Source organism: Hippopotamus amphibius, chromosome 4 (assembly GCF_030028045.1).
Source record: "Hippopotamus amphibius kiboko isolate mHipAmp2 chromosome 4, mHipAmp2.hap2, whole genome shotgun sequence".
Taxonomy (NCBI): Eukaryota; Metazoa; Chordata; class Mammalia; order Artiodactyla; family Hippopotamidae; genus Hippopotamus; species Hippopotamus amphibius.
This window is the reverse complement of record NC_080189.1, coordinates 160,254,864-160,272,168: the sequence shown is the minus strand read 5'-3', so window position 1 is coordinate 160,272,168 and position 17,305 is coordinate 160,254,864. Positions and strand designations below refer to the sequence as shown.

General features: G+C 37.3%; 2 protein-coding genes across 10 annotated transcripts in view; one reads left to right on the top strand and one right to left on the bottom strand.

Annotated features, from left to right (window-relative positions):
• Positions 1-1,798: 1,798 nt before the first annotated feature.
• Positions 1,799-13,557, bottom strand: FCF1 (FCF1 rRNA-processing protein). 6 transcript variants are annotated; one of them, XM_057731558.1, is made up of 9 exons: positions 13,495-13,557; positions 13,126-13,193; positions 11,861-11,932; positions 11,114-11,262; positions 6,024-6,096; positions 4,120-4,207; positions 2,793-2,887; positions 2,012-2,232; positions 1,799-1,921 (listed from the first exon to the last, which is right to left on the bottom strand). In XM_057731558.1, exons 1-8 carry the CDS (start codon positions 13,495-13,497, stop codon positions 2,031-2,033), a joined length of 750 nt encoding a protein of 249 aa, XP_057587541.1. In that variant the 5' UTR covers positions 13,498-13,557; the 3' UTR covers positions 1,799-1,921; positions 2,012-2,030. The 6 variants fall into 6 exon arrangements, with proteins under 6 accessions (XP_057587541.1, XP_057587544.1, XP_057587543.1 ...); XM_057731561.1 differs by having other exon boundaries at positions 13,104-13,193; positions 13,495-13,541; XM_057731560.1 differs by having other exon boundaries at positions 13,059-13,193; positions 13,495-13,540.
• A 60-nt stretch (positions 13,558-13,617) lies between these two features.
• AREL1 (apoptosis resistant E3 ubiquitin protein ligase 1) overlaps positions 13,618-17,305 on the top strand; it is a 48,151-nt gene continuing 44,463 nt past the window's right edge. For all 4 annotated transcript variants that reach the window (XM_057732630.1, XM_057732632.1, XM_057732631.1 and 1 more), the window contains exon 1: positions 13,618-13,762. The gene's annotated coding sequence lies outside the window, so the exon portion shown is untranslated. The remainder of the gene's footprint in view (positions 13,763-17,305) is intronic.

Sequence of the window (17,305 nt, the reverse complement as noted above, 5' to 3'; positions counted from 1 at the left end):
GGTGCAGTAAACTTCCTTCTATACACTTCCTTGTACACATGTGAATTTTTTTTACACACTTATTATGCATTTACATCATACTGATCATGTATTTTAAAGGAAACCACCTATATGATACCTATAAACCACCAAAAAATAGAATTGGGCTCCCACAATACCTGCAATTTTTATTTTAATGGATCCTGCCTAGCTGCTGTCTGAAATGATTATACTTATTTGCATTCTTGTCAGCACTACATGACTATCCATTTCCTCACACCCTTGTTATGTATATCTTGGAAAATCTTCTGGTCAGTCATTTGTCTTAATTTTGGGGGAAGCTATTTTGCAGAGAAATCTAATTTTAATTATCCACACTTATCAATCTTTTCTTTATGGCTTTTACATTCTTCATCTTCTTTAAGAATTCTACTCAGTGACCTCCAGAATTATAAGATAACAAGGTGACGCAGGTGACCTGCAGGATTAGTTGGTGACCCGCAGAGCCACACACACAGCTGGCCCAGGATTTGGAGAAGCAAAAGGAGAAGACTGGGCTGGAGAAAGAGGGCCAGTGGACTCACAGCTGCCACACACCGAAGAGGTGAGCCAGGAGCCCAGCGTCAGCCTGTATGGCGGGTACTGGTTGGATGGGGTTTAAGGAGTGCCCTTTATATAAACAAATTTCCCTCCCCTAAAATATATTTTAAAATTCTGACATGAAAACACAAAAATATTGAAAAGATTAAACAAAGGAATAAACAAATAAACCCATAAAAAAAAAAAAAAAGAATTCTACTCAGAGCTTATACACACTTTTCTTGTTTTTTTTCTAATACTTCCATAGCTTAAAAATATTTAGACTTTGATCCACTTGATAGCGAGCTTGTCATTATAATATGATAATCACTAACATTTATTGAATAACACTTACTTGTACCAGGAACTTGGGGTTGTTTTGAGGATTAAACAAAACATTTTAAAAGGGAAGCAAAGAAGCCATCAAATGGCTATGTGGTTTGCCCAATTCATAAAGATATTAACTGGTGAAATCAGGATTCCAACTCCAGTGGAATGTCTCCACAATATTTGGCGTTCTAATGCAATTTCCTTTTCCCATAGATTTGAAATACCAGCTTTATAACATACCAAACTGCCATAAATATGTAGGTCTACTTATGGACTTTCTAGTCTGTTTCAATGACCTGTTTGTCCATTCTTACACTATGCTGTGATCATGTAAAACATCTAATCTGATCATGTTATCCACCCTAAAGTTTTAATAACTCCCCACTGACCTCAGGATTAAGTCCAAACCCTTTAGCATGTCATATAAAGCCCGCTCCTTCTCACCTCCTACCTCTGGAGTCTCAGATGCGGGTACAGCCCCTGCTGCCTATGTTCTAGTTATTCTTAAAGATGAACTCAAACATAACTGCCTCTAGTCTTTCTTCCCTCCCCATCCCACCCAAGCAGAAAGAAATCATTCTGTCCACTTGTATGTCTGCTCCCTCATACTGTTATTCTAGCATCGTTACTTTACTGTAATTGTTCATCTACGTTTCTCTTTTCCACCATGAGTATCTTGAGGATGAGACCATATCTTATGAAATACCTAGTACAACCTTAGTAAATATTTGTTGAATAAATCAATAAAATGACCATCAAATTATGTAAGCAATTATCTAATTTATAAAAAGATGCAACAAATTTTAAAATGACATAAAATATAACTTTCAAAACAACATTAAAAAGAGAGTATATTTAACCATGCTCACCTCATTACAGAGCAAATGGGTGAGTGGAATAATAATTCATGCTACAGCATGTTTAATGAACTGGCAAAAGAGAAAGTTGGTTGAAGGAGGGTAGAGGAACTTTGTCTTTTAATAATTAGAACCGAGGGGCTCCATAATCATCTGGCATCCTCTCAATGTTGTACCTGATGAGGACAAAAAATTAACACTGGTAAGAAATGTGAGTCCAGAACCCACCTTAAAAACCCATCCTTTACTGATTCTATCACTCTCACCTCTTGTGAATCCTTTCTGTCAGTGGGAACATTTTAAAGGCCTATCATAATGAATGATATACAGAAAAATGCTGACTATGTTATCTTGATTCTCCAAAGTGAGAAAGTTAACAAGCTGGGGAGCCAGGCACTGAGTCCAGGTAAGTCCAAGCCTCTCACCCATATTCTCATTCTGTTGTATTTGTCCCAGGATGAAAAGCTGACCAGTAACAGTCTGAGGACTGACAAAGGAACATACAAGAGGGAGAAAAAGCAGCTTTTGTTTGTTTGTTTTGACTTAAAACAGCAGTCACTTATTTATTATTTAGTACAGTTATGAGAGCTGATTAGGAGGTTTTGTTGCTAGCCTCCCTGGACTCCCTCACAGGTCTGCCAACAGCTGGGATTCAGCTGGCACTGGGTGTCCACAGCTTTCGTTTTTTTTTTTTAATAAACTTTTAGTTTCCCAGATGAGGTGTTAATCACATGCACTAGGTTTTCAAAAAAAAGATATTTCTAGCCAAAAAGATTAGCTTGATTTAAATTACTGGTTTGTATTTAAAGCCACACATTTCCCTACTTCTAGTGATTTTATTGTAACAATGTGAATGTCTGCCTCATTACTAAATCCTAGCTTTATCTTTCCCCTCTGTTCTTGTTACTTTGTCTCATTTCTTCAAATAGAACTATGTAAACATTTGATACATCAACCTCTTATAAATCCTTCCATAACTTGACCTCATTTTAATCTTTCTATAACTTGACCTCACTTTGAATCACTTCCCTAAGAGAAAGTTCTCACCTATGGTTAGAAATGTACATGATGGGAACTCCAGGGATCTTCCGGATTCTTCGTTTAAGGTCCCTGTCAACTGTGGCCACAATGTAACACTTGTGCTGGAAGAGACAGGATTGAGTGTTCACATAGAGCTCACTGAGTGATACTGGATACAATCACTGGCTAGTCTGAAGAAGTATTCATTTTCACAGTAAATAGGAAAGGAAAGGCTAAACCAATTTGTTGAGTAGCTATTATGATCTAGGAGCTCATATTTATAAGTTGCCTGGGCTGAATGTAGCTCTAAGAATCTTAAGGGGGGGAGGATAGAAAAACTATTCTAAAGCTGCAAATTGTTTTTTGTCTTATAAGGGGAAATGATTTTCTTATCTGGGACAGACAATTCCTTGATTTGGGGAAAACACTCTTAGAGATGCTACACAAAGGCAGAATAAGTGCCTTAAATCCCAGGATACAACTTTTGCCTTTCGTGGGATCTCTGGTGCTGGGCCTACTCTAAGGCCTCCTAGTGATGGAGGTAGGCTACCTCCTTGGCCCTGAAGCCAGAATAGGAGGATCTCCAGGACAAGTCTGAGTCAAACAGCTCCGAAAGCACTAACATTTAGCTACCAGTTTGGAACTAATTTGTATTGTACTTTGCTTCCATCCTATCCAAATCTCTTGCTCAGTTTTATAAAGAGTTGCAATTGGTGCCAGCCATGCTGTGGGAAACTAAGGGAAATGCTGGCCCCGCCCACGGGATGAAGTAGCTAAAGGGTTGGCAGTGTGATCACTAGATGAAGAAGATTATCCTCAGCAGAGAGAGGCTCTTTAAGGGCAATCAGTAGCAGAAGCTCTTGCAGTGTTTGACAAGGAAGCTGGAACAGAAGAATCAAAAACCTATTTATTCTAGCATATGTGTAAAACAGCATCCTGGGAGACTCAGATGTAACAAAATTCCTCCATAGGGAATAAATGGAACCTTACTTTAGATTCACAGGGAGGTGGAATCTGATGTATTATGTTTACAGTTACTCACTTAAACCATCTTATAGAGGAGATTAGTGGAAAATAGATCAATAAATGCTCCAAATTACTCACCCAGTAAATGCAGGTGCTAAGATTTGAAACCCATGCCTCCTCCCTAAGCCCGTGATCTTTCCATTATGGTTATATATACACTTCTAATCCATTTTCTCAAGTAAATGAGGACACCTACACTTCCCATGAAGGGAGTTTATATAATTTTTTAATCACTTATATTCCTAAATACTTTACATGAACATTTAGGAAATAATAGTTTATCTTTTTTTTTTAAAAGCACAAAGTAAATATTAAAAATTGACGATACCTGAGTTACTCTTTGTACTAAACAGTCATCTGCATAGGTTCCTTTGTGTGTGCATGGTAATCGTTCAAATCTTGGATCCTTGGCAATCCTATATGGTTATAGAAGTGGATTAATGAAAACATTCAAGCAACTGAATAACTTTATGACTCTCAATCAGTGAAATAAGAGTAATATGATCTATGTGGAGATTTTAAGACACCCCTCTCCTCCTGAAGCTTATCTTCTAATTGAAAGACAATTTATAGAGAATTAAAACTTACTGACAGCTGCTGTGCCTTACATCATGTACTTGTCACAAAAACTCTGAATAATTATATTTCCATTTTACAGATAAAGAAGCAGATTCAGAGATATTGATTAATTTGTTCAAAGCTACACAGCTGGGAAAAGCCAGAATTCAAAACCAAATCAATTTTAACCTAGACATTTTACTTTTAGGAAGTTTTGTCATACACAAATGTATGAGAATATAGGCGCAAGGATGGTCACTACAACACAGTTTATAATAGAGATAATCTGAATATCCATCAGCAAGGTAAAAGTCAAATACATTTTGGTACCCCATCCTATTTTAAAAAATGAGGTAGAGCTGTATGCACCAATGTGGAAGGACATACGATAAATTGTTAAATAAACAAAGCAAACCATACACACACACACATACACACACACGTATGTACAGAACATCAAAAAATCATATTCATTAATGTCTTCATTGGTCTCAACAGAAAGGTCTTTAGTATTGTGAACGTGATAAGCTTATGATTTTCCAAAACTCAATTTTACTTGAAAGCTCAATTTTTATCATTGGTAACTAAGAGAGTAAGTTGTTTTCCTTGAAGTTACAGGTTCATTGCATTAATTTTTGAGAAAATATCTGCTAAACACCAAAGTCTGAAAAATCAGTGTTTTTCAGCTGTTCTTCACATAAAAACGGTATTTCATGAAAAAGAAGCTGGTTCAGCTCACAACTCAAGCACACAAAATGCTTTTCATTGAGACAACGTTCATCCTTTGGTATGTTTGTCTTCTTTTTCCAGTTTTAACGAGATATAATTGACATACAGCACTATATAAGTTTAAGGTATGCAGTGTCATGATTTAACTTACATGCATCATGAAGTGATGACCACAGAAAGGTTAGTGAGCATCCATCGGCAGAAATGCTTTATGTGTACTTCACATTCACCACAAGGAATACTGATGTGTACTCCAGGGTTGAGCTTTAACAAAGTGAACCAATTTTACTGCTCTATTAAGGATATTTGTAAGTCACTCTGGCATTTGTTTTAAACTGCCACTCGGTGGAAGTGAAGAATACAAAAACTACTAGCATTATTTGGGGTCCCTGCCTTGATTTGTACTAAGGCACTGGCATTTTTTGCATTCAGTGCAAATATCAGCACAGTGACAAAGGCAATATCTTGGTATGATCATGAAAACAAGTTTTGCAAACTCCCTGCAAAAGTCTCTGGGACTCCTGGAGTGGGGGAAGGTTCCATGAACCACATTTTGGGAACCACTGCTGTAAACTCAAGGGTACTTTCTAGAGTAAACTCAAAACCTCTTTAAGTAAACTCAAAATGCTTTAAGTGTGAGATTCTGAAGAAAATAACTAGATAACAAACTAACAGAAAGACACTTTCTAATTGAAAATCTAGAGGAACTTAAAAGGAGGTCCATGAGACCAATATGAGTAAGTATCTTAGTTCAAAAAGCTTCAGCTCAGCTTGAAAACCTCTAACCTAAAATTGTTTACTTTCTTAATCACAGTTAACAAGTTTTGTATGATTTTTATTTAAACTAACCAAACAAGAAATCTTTGGATAGCAAACAGATGAAGGAGGGTCAAAAGAATCTTCAGTATACCAATCTAGAACAAATCTAGACCAGCTCCTTCCTACCTTAGAGCCACTCGATACTTCTGCCCCAATTTCTCAATTTCTGCCATTACGCAATCAGTTATACAAGGGATACCTGCCAGGAAAAAATAATTAGTAACAGAACTTGGGAAGGAACTGATTTTACTCTCTCTGCATTATATTCTGTTGAGAGTATATATGTATGTATTTGGTTGCTGTGCCACACGGCTTACAGGATCTTAGTTCCCTGAACCCGGGGCCCCCAGCAGTGGAAGTGTGGAGTCCAAACCACTGGACCGCCAGGGAATTCCCCTGTTGAGAGTCTTTAAAAGAGCCATGAGACTTCTAGAAGGACAGCAAAATAAGCACAGTACAATGAACAGTAAGAACTAGAGAAGAATAAAATCCCTATCTATAAAGAAACCAGGGAACTGTTCCAATCCCACATCACAGATTCTATAAAGTTTCTGTCATAAACAGATCTGGGGAAAGAATTGAGCTGGATCCCTGTCATTGTTTATATATTAAAATAAATTCTCAATGGAAAAAAATTTAAATGTGAATCAAAATATTTAAATGTGAACCAAAAGAAACCATGAAATTAACCAGAGAATGTAAATTTGATCACATAAAAATATAAAACTTCTGTTTGATAACTATCAAACAAAAAGTCATACTAAAGTAAAAAAAATAAACTGGGAAAAATATTTCTACACATTTGTCAAAGGGTAAATTTTCTTAATATGCAAAAGAGCTTTATAATAATAGCTTGGAATTATGCATTATTTGCTCGACACTGTGCTAAGCATAAGGATTATCTCATTTAATCTTTTTTCTAAATGTTTTTAAAAATTTATTTGTTTTTTATTGGCTGTGTTGGGTCTTCACTGCTGCATGTGGGCTTTTTCTAGTTGAGGTAGGTGGGGGCTACACTTCATTGTGGTGTGTGGGCTTCTCATTGCAGTGGCTTCTCTTGTTGTGGAGCATGGGCTCTAGGTATGCAGGCTTCAGTAGTTGTGGCACATGGGCTCAGCAGCTGTGGCTCTCAGGCTCTAGAGTGCAGGCTCAGTAGTTGTGGCACATGGGCTTAGTTGCTCCATGGCATGTGGGATCTTCCTGGACCAGGGATCAAACCCATGTCCCCTGCATTGGCAGGTGGATTCTTAACCACTGTGCCACCAGGGAAGTCCCTCATTTAATCTTAAGAACATTTCCTGTCAGGTAGCATTGTTATTATTATTCCTATTTTATAGATGAGGAATCTGAGGCACAATGAAGTAACTAGACAGCAAAAAGTGAAGCCAAGGTTTGAACTGAGACTGTCAGGCTTCAGAGTGGGTTCTTTTTTTTTTTTTTTTGCTCTTTCATGACCTTAGTATTTTTATTTTTATTTTTTATTTATTTATTTATTTATTTATTATTTTTTGGGGGGGTACACCAGATTCAATCATCTGTTTAGAGTGGGTTCTTAACCACCAGGGTACATTTCAGTTCATAGAAGAAGACATAAAAATGCTCAATTTCATTCATAGTTAAAAAGATATAAATTGAAACAAGATTATACTTTCTACCTATTAGCATGGCAAAAATTAAACAGATGAAAATACCCAATATTGAAGAAACAGGTATCCTCACACTAAGTTAGTAGATGTATAAATTTGTGCAACTATTTGAGGGCAATTTTGCAATATCTATTAAAATTAAAAAATATGTACTCACCTCGTATTACAATACGGCTTCTAGAAAATGTATTCAAAAGAATTATTCTACCCTAACACAGAGACATATTCACAAAGATATTCACTACAGCTTCATTTATAATAGGGTAAAAACTGGAAATAATCCAAATGTCTAGTCTTTAAAAATGACATATTTAAACAATAGAATACTTGTAGTGGGGTTGGGGGAGGAATGGACTGGGAGTTTGGGGTTAGTAGATGCAAACTATTACTCAGAGAATGGATAAACAACAAGGTCCTACTGTATAGCACAGAGAACTATATTCAATATCCTATGATAAACCATAATGGAAAAGAATATAAAAAAGAATGCACATATGGGGTATAACTGAGTCACTTTGCTGTACAGTGGAATTAATACAACATTATAAGTCAACTATACTTTAATAAAAACATTTTAAAAAAGAATACTATAAATAAAAAAAGAATAAGGCCCATTTATATATATTGACACAGAAAAATGTTCAAGATGTATTTGTTCAATGTAAAAAGCAAGGAGAAATGGATAACTAGATGTGATCTATCCATACAATGGAATATTATTTGGTAGCAAAAAGAAATGATATACTGATATATGTGCTTTAACATGAATGACCCTTGAAAACATTTTGCTAAAATGAAAGAGGACCAAATATATATGATTCCACTTTAATGCAATGTCCAAAATAGGCAAATCTTTAGAGACAGAAAGCAAATTAATGGTTGCCTGTGTATGTGTACGTGTGGGGGGAATGGGAATGGTTGGGGGATTATGGCTAAGGAGCATTTCATTTCAGGTAATGAAAATGTTCTAAAAGTGACTATGAATACACTAAAAGCCACTGAATCATACACTTTATTTATTTTTGGCTGTACTGTGTGGCTTGTGGGATTTTAGTTCCCCAATCAGGGATTGAACCTGGGCCCTTGGCAGTGAGAGCAGAGTCCTAATCATCATATACTTTAAATGAGTGACTTACATGGTGTGTGAGTTAAATCTTAAAGCTGTTACCAAAAAAAAGCATGAAGATAAAAAGTAAATAATGCATGATCCATTCTCATTAATAAACAAAATAAGCCCTACTCCACAGAAATTGTATATGAATTTTTAAAAACTGTCCCTTTCTGAGGAAAGGCATTATATGGAACTTTCATTTTCTTTATGCTAAATTGTTTTTTTTTCACAAGTACATTAACACTCTTGAAAGCAGACAAAGTTAAGAAATCTTAAACTAAAATATAATGCCCAGGGACTTCCTAGGTGGCGCAGTGGGTAAGAATCTGCCTGCCAATGCAGGGGACACGGGTTCAATTCCTCCAGGGAGATCCCACATGCCGCGGAGCAACTACGCCCATGCGCCACAACTACCGAGCTTGCGCTTTAGAGCCCGTGAGCCACAACTATTGAGCCCGTGTGCCACAACTACTGAAGTCCTCATGCCTAGAGTCCGTGCTCCACAACAAGAGAAACCACAGCAATGAGGAGGCTGCGCACCACAACAAAGAGTAGCCCCCGCTCGCCTGCAACTAGCCAAAGCCCGTGTGCAGCAACGAAGACCGAACACAGCCAATAAATAAATAAATAAATTTATATAAAAAATATATAATGCCCAGAAGAAGAAGCAGTTGTAAAATGGAGAAAAGAAGCCAAGAAGAGTAGACAGTCATGGAATCACAGGGTAATACATGCCTAAAAAGCATCAATTTCAGAGCCATGTTGCACTGAAGCGAGGGCTTGCATTTGGAGCAGGGAAGCAGGCTCAGGAAGTTTACTACAAAAAGGACTCATGAGCAGAAAAGAAATACCATCCTCCTTTGTTGGAATATGGGTAGCTAACGATGCTCCTGTGTTGGAATATCAAAGGGAAATGGAAGGGACCAGGAGCTATGAAAAGTTCAATGGGACATCTCCAAGGCAAGAAGAAGATAAAGACCTTCTTTTATGAATAAAGGCAAGTGAAGAAAAATAAAATAAGTAGAGCTTAAAACAGTTAAGGAATAGTCTAGGTAAATGAATTTGTACTGTACTTGAATGTTTTCTCAGCTTTTGCTTTAAGGTGTCATGCTACACACAAATTGGTATTTTCCTCAATAATCGTGTTTTTAGAAAAGGCACCACGAGAGCATTTAGCTGTATGCATTATAGCTATACTCTATGGTACCCACATCTGCAGAAAAACCTAACTATAGGACTAAAGCTATCCTAAACAACTTTTTTTTTTTTTTTTGGCCATGCTACTCAACTTGTGGGATCTTAGTTCCCCCATTAGAGATAGAACTTGAACCCTTGGCAGTGAAAACGCCAAGTCCTAACCACTGGACTGCCAGGGAATTTCCCTAAACAATTACCATTTAGATAACAGTGGTGAAGCTATAGAGTCAGGGAAGCAATTCACCTCCAAGGGGCCATGCTTGAACCCTCCATCCATTTCATTTATAAATAGGTCACAGCATTTCTGGAGTAGCAGCTAAGACAACTATATTCTATGGGATACATATTCCATGGGAGTACAAGAAGTCTACCAAGATTAGTGTCTTCCTTCATACAAGCCACCCTAGCCCACTTTTACAGACATGGTAGTGCTCCAACTTCAGACTACTCTTTATTATTCCTCAGAAACTTAAAAAAAAAATTAAAGTATTACATGTGCATAGCTTTAAAAAAAATACAAAAAGGCCTATATGAAAAAAACATTCATCACCTGATCTTTCCCCACCCCACCAATTCTGATCCTTAGAGATGACTATTTTAATTCATTGGCTGTTTTTCTCACTTGGTAGTTATCTTCATAACTTGTTATAATAAACTTATACAGTTACTTTTTATATTTATTAATTATAGGCATTTAAAGAATTTACCTCTCTTACTCATCACACATCACTATCCCATCTTCCCATCTTGCTAATTTTAATAAATCAATAAACAACATTTACATTACTATCACTCTGTAAATGTTCATTATGTAGTATCTTTTAAATATTAAAAAAGGAGGGACTTCCCTGGTGGTCCAGTGGTAAAGAATCTGCCTTACAATGCAGGGGATGCAGGTTCAATCCCTGGTCAGGGAACTAAGATCTCACTGCCGTGCCGCAACTACTGAGCCCATGCACTCTGGAGCATGTGTGCCATAACTAGAAAGCCCATGCACTGCAATTACTGAGCCTGAACATTCTGGAGCCCGCGCACAGCAACCAAAGATCCCATGTGCCACAACTAAGACCCAACGCAGCCAAATAAATAAAAAATAAAAAATTCAGTGGGTTAAAAAAAAAAAGAAAATGTTCATTGTGATGTGAGCAAATTAAATGGCCAGCAGTTTGGTTAACTAGAACCCCATTCCCCTCTTTTCATATATTTGGATAAGTATGATTATTCTGTACAAATGTCACAGAAATGAAAAGTCTGATACTTACACTTGGCATACAGACAGTCCATCATTGACTGCACTAAGTCCAGTTTGGCTTTAATGGAAAAGTTGATAAAGTTGGTATCGACCAGGATGTGGTAAGGTGGGCCCAGCTGTGTGTTATATTGGAAGAATAAGCAGGAAGGGTGTTGGGGGCTGAAGGAAAAAGAAACAAAACACAAAGTAATGTCTACACTGATATTTGGTATAAACAAAAAAAAGAAGTTTCTGCTTGGAACAGTTTGCTCCCTTTTCCTTGTTCGTTGGAAATAAATACTGTGATGATATATCTATCACCAATCTAGGGCAAATGAGAAAAATAAAAAAAAATGTGATGAGGTTTCATAAAGTTAAATGTATTAATTTAGAAGAAATGACCTTTATCCTGAAAATAAGCCCTTACTACTTTTTTGGTGACATGTGCTCTCTTTTATGAAACGCTGGGGTGTTAAAACAATGGCAATTATTTCTTTCGAAAGATTCTTGGCAAAGAAAAAAAAAATGATCTTAGATTTAATCTGCACAATTTTAGGGAAATTTTTACTGCTCCGTGAAGTCCAAAAACCTTCAAACCATTAGAAATGGTATACACTCATCAATATCACTTTCATTTGCATAGTTTTATTTGCATTGTGCCAGACTTACAAATGACTGAGCAAATCAGTTCAGGGAATGCCTGAATTTCTATGAGGGCTACAGTTTTATAATCTTTCTTCTAGTTTTAAAGGAAAACTTGAAAATTTTGATTACTCACACTTCTCTCTCCTTGAGTGCACTGGGGTCTTTCTTTTCTTTCTTTTTCGGTTTTAATCTATCCTTTTCTTTACTAGGAAAAAAAAATAAGTAAATTCAATGTAGGGCACAAGAAAAACCACAGCAATTATAACCTCATCAAAATTAAAAGTTTCTTCTTTTTTTTTGGTCTACAAAGGAAATCCTACTTTGTGACTTCATTATATTAAAATAGCAGCATACACTTTTTGAGCACAAATAACTGTGTGGGAAGTAGACTGGAATTAACACAATTAATCAGTACAACATAATTAAATTTTAAAACCATTACCTAATAACCCATAAAAACTGTTAATGGATAAATGTTGGTTATATTATTATTTCTTTCTTGGTCAGAAGATCTCATATCAAGGCTCAAAATCCACTTCCAAGCAGTGGGTAAGTAAACTGACATTTATCTTCCGAAGACTCAGACGCTTCAACAGCAGGACGAAAAAGGTTCCCCTACAAGCCTCTTAACAAAGGACTAAAACAATGACAATACATATACAAAATTTAACCTTAACTAGAAACAAAATGTTATTAGTGGGCAAATTTCCTTAAAATTACATAATAAATACACACTAAAGGCCAAGAATACAATGTAACAACAACGAAAGCTCTAACGTCCATTCCTTTGTTCTGAGGCTCTTAAACACAATGAAGTCTAGCCCTTATTTAATACCTCAGTCCACGCTTCACTGAAGCAGGCAAGCTCCTTATAATAGGGAATATCATTCTACTCTCTTCTTCCACAGTCATAAATCTTCTTATAAGATTTATAAAGTGGCGACATCTAGGTATTTTCCCATTTTTTCTTTCAAAAATACTTGAGTTATCAGGTGCCCATACACAAGACAACCATGGTCTCTGACCTCACCGTCTTTCAAAAATTACAACACATCTTTTTTCCTGGGGAATGTGGCAGTGTAATGGAAGAACAGAAAGATAATCCTACTTACCTCACAGAATTGTTAGGAGGCTTAAATGTGATATGGCAGATCCAGTATATAAAAACGGTAGTACAAATGGAACACTTAAGAGATGCTGAATTCCCATCCCATTCACCAGTGTACCTGCTCAGCAGCTATGTGACCGTTACGCTTTATCACCCTATGCTATATAAATCCAAGACACGATAACATCAAAAGTAAACACAAAATAACAACAAAAACTTTTACTACTTATCCCCTCGTGACTTCTACATCTCCGGGCAGCCTACGAACCCAGTTCATTCCAGACACTCACAGTCTCTGATCTCTGAGACTAAGCATTCGCTTCATGGTCGCATACTTCCGTGTTTTCTTTTGCTTCCCCTTGAAACAAAAATTTTAGAGTTAAAAGAGTTGGAAATACATTGAATCTTCTTGAATTCCTTCTCGTTTGTCCACACCCTTCTTCCCTTAAATACCCAACTCCTCTTATTTTATCTGCCTCAACTCAGTGCTCTCCCCACTCTCTAGAGCATAACAGGCACCACTCCAAGCAGTTTAAAAGCTAAGATCAGAATGAAAATAAGCAAGGTGAATGTTGTGGAAACTTGGTCAAGGGCCACTTCCCCAATCTCTGTCCCAAACCTGGTCTGACAATGCCCCTTCTCGGACCCTACTGTCTCACCATGTTCACGCCGCACTTTTTGTTTCTGCTGGAACCACCACCGGCGCGACACTTTTGCGTCAGCCGTATAGCGCCTCCGACAAAGGATAGCCCGGAAGCGGAAGCCGCTTTGGGAAACGGAAAAGCCCCAAGCCGGTTCCCAGCCCTGGCCGGGATCTGTGCTGGGTTCTCTTGAGGGGGAGGGTCGAGGGTCGGTTTTCTGCTGGTGCTGCCGCCTCCTCTCAGGGTAGCAGAGCTGGGACTTCGCCGTGCTGCATCCCCTGCTCGGGTAATGTTTCTCTCTTGCATCACTCCAGCGCAGGGCAGAGCCCAGAGGACCTGCCTGCACCAGAGTCCCAGGGAGAGGGAGGACAAGGGTAGGGGGGACGAAATTCTGGGTTGCCCAGTAGTTTGGGGAAACACATTCTCCTCATCCTTCAGCTCTGGGGCATCAGGTCTTTATCGTGCTGCTCAAAGGGTCGGGTTCCTATTTTGTTCTCCCAGCCGGCATTGTGTTTGGTGTAGCCAGGTGGACGATTCTCAGTGATTCTCCCCGAATGCATACTGTGTATTCGTCTCGGTGAAGCGAGGGATGGAGCAGCGTTTGAGGGCCTTTTTTAGACTGTCTCTAGAAAATTGAGGCATAGGCTTGTATATGTTACTAGTGACCAAGCCAGGAAACTATTGGGAAAAAATTAACATGTATTGTGAAGGCTTATGTGTCATCTTTAATGGAAAAGGTAGAGTTTTTGAGACCAAGAAGGGAAAAATAGCTTTCATTTTTTGAGTGCCTTCTGGGTACTCTGGTGGTTCTTAACCTTTCGGAGATCCATGGACGGTTCTTTAATAAATGGGTACACATACAACTTTGTCATACAATTATGAGATTCGTGGACTCTGAACCCCCCCCCCCCCGTGAACCCTGTAGGTGTCTGCGCTTAAAGTTAAGAACCCCAATCTTATGTACTGTATTTGGCACTTTAATTATATTACCTTATTTGACCTTGACAATAACTTCAGTACCCTCATTTTACATATGAGGAAGCTGAGGCTCAGACTTTGTTCAGGGGTTTGTTCGGCTCTGTTTGATTCCAAAGTCTGTATTTATTGCACAAAACTGCCCTAGTGTTTGAAATCCGAAAAGGTTATGAGGTTTAAGGAAAAGAAAAAAAAAAAAGCCGACCATTGCAGCATAAGACTTACTATGAAATATAGTGTATTAACATGAACTTTGGGGTCTGACGGATGCGGTTAAAAATCTCTGTTCTGCCTCTTACTAGTTGTATGTAATTGGGTGATTTTATCAGTGCTGCAGTTTCTTTATCTGTAAAATGAATAGTATCTGTCTTACAGGGATGTAATCAGGACTAAATTAATGTATGAAGTCCCTAGAATAGTGCTCACCGCGAGTAAACCCTATTAAAGTGTTTTCTGTTACTGTTGTGTGTCTTCTGTCAGAGTATGCCAATGGTGTTTTAATATAGTTGCCCAATTTTGGAACTCGAATGTGTTGATAACCTCAAAAACTTTATGTTTTCAGTTCTTGGAAAGCTCAGTTGTGGGGTGATTTCTTGTGTTGATTTGAGTAGATGCTTTTCTTCTTACTTCTCCTTTCCCTTTTCAGCATGCATGCATTTAGATAGCTTTGTAGGGCACATATCTGACTTTGTAGGCTCTGAATTTTTGATATTGAAATAATTTTATTATGGAAGCATCTACAGATACTGTATGTGTCTCCTGCTTTACCCCATTTGTGGTTACTAGAAGTTCCTAATCTTTTGGGACCAGCCATTCTGCCAAGCTGTCATGGTGACCTGATATGTGCCACTTTTTTGATGCATTAGAACCTCTTTGTGATTAGGCAATAAGCTTTTTAAGTAAACATGATCAGTGTGTTTATTTTAAACATTTGGAGACTGATTAGTGTTATATATAGGTTCAGAGGGAAAATTGCATATAATTAAATAGTAATTTGCATTTAAATTCAGGCATCGACAGAAGACACTCTCTTGGTAATGTGTACCCTGGATTTTGGAATCCATGAACAATAACAGAATAAAAAAAGCAAGCAGTTTGTAGTATCTATTCTGAAACTTTTCTGATTTCCTTGATTGTTAAAACTTGATAGGGAGCTAAATTAGTGTAGGAACACTATGGGGGATGAGAACATACTTAGAAAAGTATGTTTTTGTTGCATTGTAATTTTGTTGCAGTCTGAGATTCTTATGGTCTAAGATGAAAGTACTCGGATATTCTATAGCGTATTTGGAACCTCCATCATATTTTGATGGATATTGTATAGCATCAAAGTGTGCTATGGGGTGGGGGGATAGTGTTGCTTTGTGTTGAGTGGGAGCAGAAAGTAATTGCTTTTGATTACATCCTTGTGAGAAAAAGAAATAATTTTAGTCCTTCCCAGCAGTCAAGAGGGCTGTTTTGTACTTTTCTTTAGTCTTGAAGAGAAACAATTGCTCAAGACATTCGGCCCACAGTTTGAACACATAGTTGAGCTTGGACTTCATTCCATTCACTAGTTGGTCTAACCAACTAATGTAAGTTGTTAAATTTCTTTATAAAATTTTTGGGTGATGAAAGATTCCTTAAAGACCATCTTGTATTTCAATGTTAGGAAGTTAGAGGTAGATTCACTTTGTGGCCATTAAGAGAAAAAAAAATTCACAGTAACTTCCTTTTCAAGTTACAGTTTTTACAGTTATTTTTATGTCTCATGTGATATGAGTTTTTTTCCCAACCAATGTTAGTTGCTGTTAGTTATTTTTCAATTAGCTTAACTGCTTCTAAATATGGTAGTATGGTATGTGTACAGTATTCCCTGCTCCTAAGGTATTGTATTGATTTGGTTTGTAAGGATACCTCAGAAGTACATTACCGTGTCATGTTCATTCATTCAGGAGGCATTTATTGGGAGCCCAGTCTGCTCCAGGCAATGTGCTGGTTACTCTTCAAGAGCTTATGCCTGTATTGGAGAAAGACTTGTGAACAGATAAATTATGGTAGGTGGTTGAACAGAGGTATGCAAATTGAAATATTCTACCTGTTCATCTTTCTGGCACTGGTCCAGGTCAGAGTGGTGCTGTGTAATATTTATTTAACACTATAACATGCCATATAACAGATCAAATTTTGTGACCTTAATGGATTTTAATATATAAATTTACCTTTTATATAACTTTAGTCATTAAATAGCTTAGGTGTAAATTTCAGTTATCTTTCTTTGGTTTCTTTGTTTTCTGAAGGGTTTATGAATGTTTAGCCTTCACTAATATTCTCTTGTATAGTAGTTTCCAAAGTTTTGAGGTTGTTTAATCTTATTGCCGTGTGTGTGTAGGTGTGAGCATGCCTGAGACTTGATATGGTGTTATGTCACCATGACGTTTTCCTGATGAGAGTCTTGAAGCCTGTGCTACAAATTGTGGTTTAATAGAAAGAGATAAGTGTTCATTTAGTTATTAGAAACCAAACAGTTATGGTAGCTATACATCTTGTCATTTAGCCTGAATTGGAACAGTACCATATGAATTTTTGTTACCTTGAATAGTTGAGGAATTTATATCATATTTTTCAGAGCTTTTAGCTGAACCATTCATTTCAGAGCAGTTTGCCTGTTGGTGTTGAGATGCTAATTGTCAACATCTGTTCACTGTATTTTTTAAAATACTGACACAATAATTTTTTTTAAAAAATATTTATTTATTTATTTGGCTGCGCCGGGTCTTTAATTGTGGCATGCAGGATCTTCGTTGCTTTGTGCGGGATCTTTTAGTTGTGGCACACGGGATCTGGTTCCCCAGCCAGGGATTGAACTCCTGCA

What these genes read in the sequence shown, in the direction of transcription:
- FCF1 (XM_057731558.1), bottom strand. An exon ending in AGTCTCAGAGATCAGAGACT is followed by an intron (nt 11,933 to 13,125) that starts GTGAGTGTCTGG and finishes TTTTTTTCCTAG; the next exon opens with TAAAGAAAAGGATAGATTAA. An exon ending in ATGTACATTTCTAACCATAG is followed by an intron (nt 2,233 to 2,792) that starts GTGAGAACTTTC and finishes TTCCTTTGTCAG; the next exon opens with TCCTCAGACTGTTACTGGTC.